At 38.7% G+C, this 886-nt stretch overlaps 1 protein-coding gene across 1 annotated transcript in view; it reads left to right on the top strand.

The window, feature by feature from the left end:
* Positions 1-415: 415 nt before the first annotated feature.
* Positions 416-886, top strand: part of SARC_13167 (hypothetical protein) — a gene marked incomplete at both ends in the record, with an annotated part of 2,804 nt that continues 2,333 nt past the window's right edge. The window contains one exon of the mRNA XM_014292708.1: positions 416-577. Within this exon, the coding sequence (XP_014148183.1) occupies positions 416-577 (162 nt within the window). The remainder of the gene's footprint in view (positions 578-886) is intronic.

An 886-nucleotide genomic window follows, 5' to 3' on the forward strand; every position in this document is an offset into this window, starting at 1 on the left:
TTATGTTGTTGCGGTGTGTACTTGATCCATTCACCTGTGTTATGTTGCTGTGGTGTGTACTTGATCCATTCACCTGTGTTATATTGCTGCGGTGTGTACTTGATCCATTCACCTGTGTTATGTTGCTGTGGTGTGTACTTGATTCATTCACCTGTGTTATGTTGCTGCGGTGTGTACTTGATCCATTCACCTGTGTTATGTTGCTGTGTACTGTCTAACAAATAAACGTACTCTCCGTGTGCATTTACGCGGACTCGCGGTACGGATCATCGAGATATTGAATCGCTTTGAATTTCTTACAAAGGATCCATATTCCCAAATAAATTAACGTATCTCGCAATAATTTAAACGTATGTACACTGCTTGTGAACTAACCCAAAAAAAAAACGTTTGTTCTCTGCGTCCATTCGCGTAGAGATCGCAATGCTGATCATCGAGGAGATGTTAAAACGCTTTGATTATGTGACACACCAAGGCCAGCGGATGATTCTGCAGTGCATGACTCCATGGCTAGACGCCCTGACAATCCAACTCACTCCGCCTATACCACACAACACCCCCGACTCTATGGCTGATTGTATGTGTATGCATATATACATAACTATATATATATGTATGTATATATATATGTGTGTGTGTGTGTGCCTGTGTGAGTGTTTGTGTCTGTGACTGTGATTGTGACTGTGTCTGTGTCTGTGTCTATGTGTATGTCTGTGTATGTATATGTGTATGTGTACGTATTTATGTATGTATCTATCTATGTATCTATCTATGTATCTATGTATCTATGTATCTATGTATCTATGTATGTATGTGTGTGTGTGTATGTATGTATGCATGTATGTATGCATGTATGTATATTTATGTATTTACATATATATATATA

Source organism: Sphaeroforma arctica, assembly GCF_001186125.1.
Source record: "Sphaeroforma arctica JP610 unplaced genomic scaffold supercont1.2968, whole genome shotgun sequence".
In the NCBI taxonomy this organism is placed as follows: Eukaryota; class Ichthyosporea; order Ichthyophonida; genus Sphaeroforma; species Sphaeroforma arctica.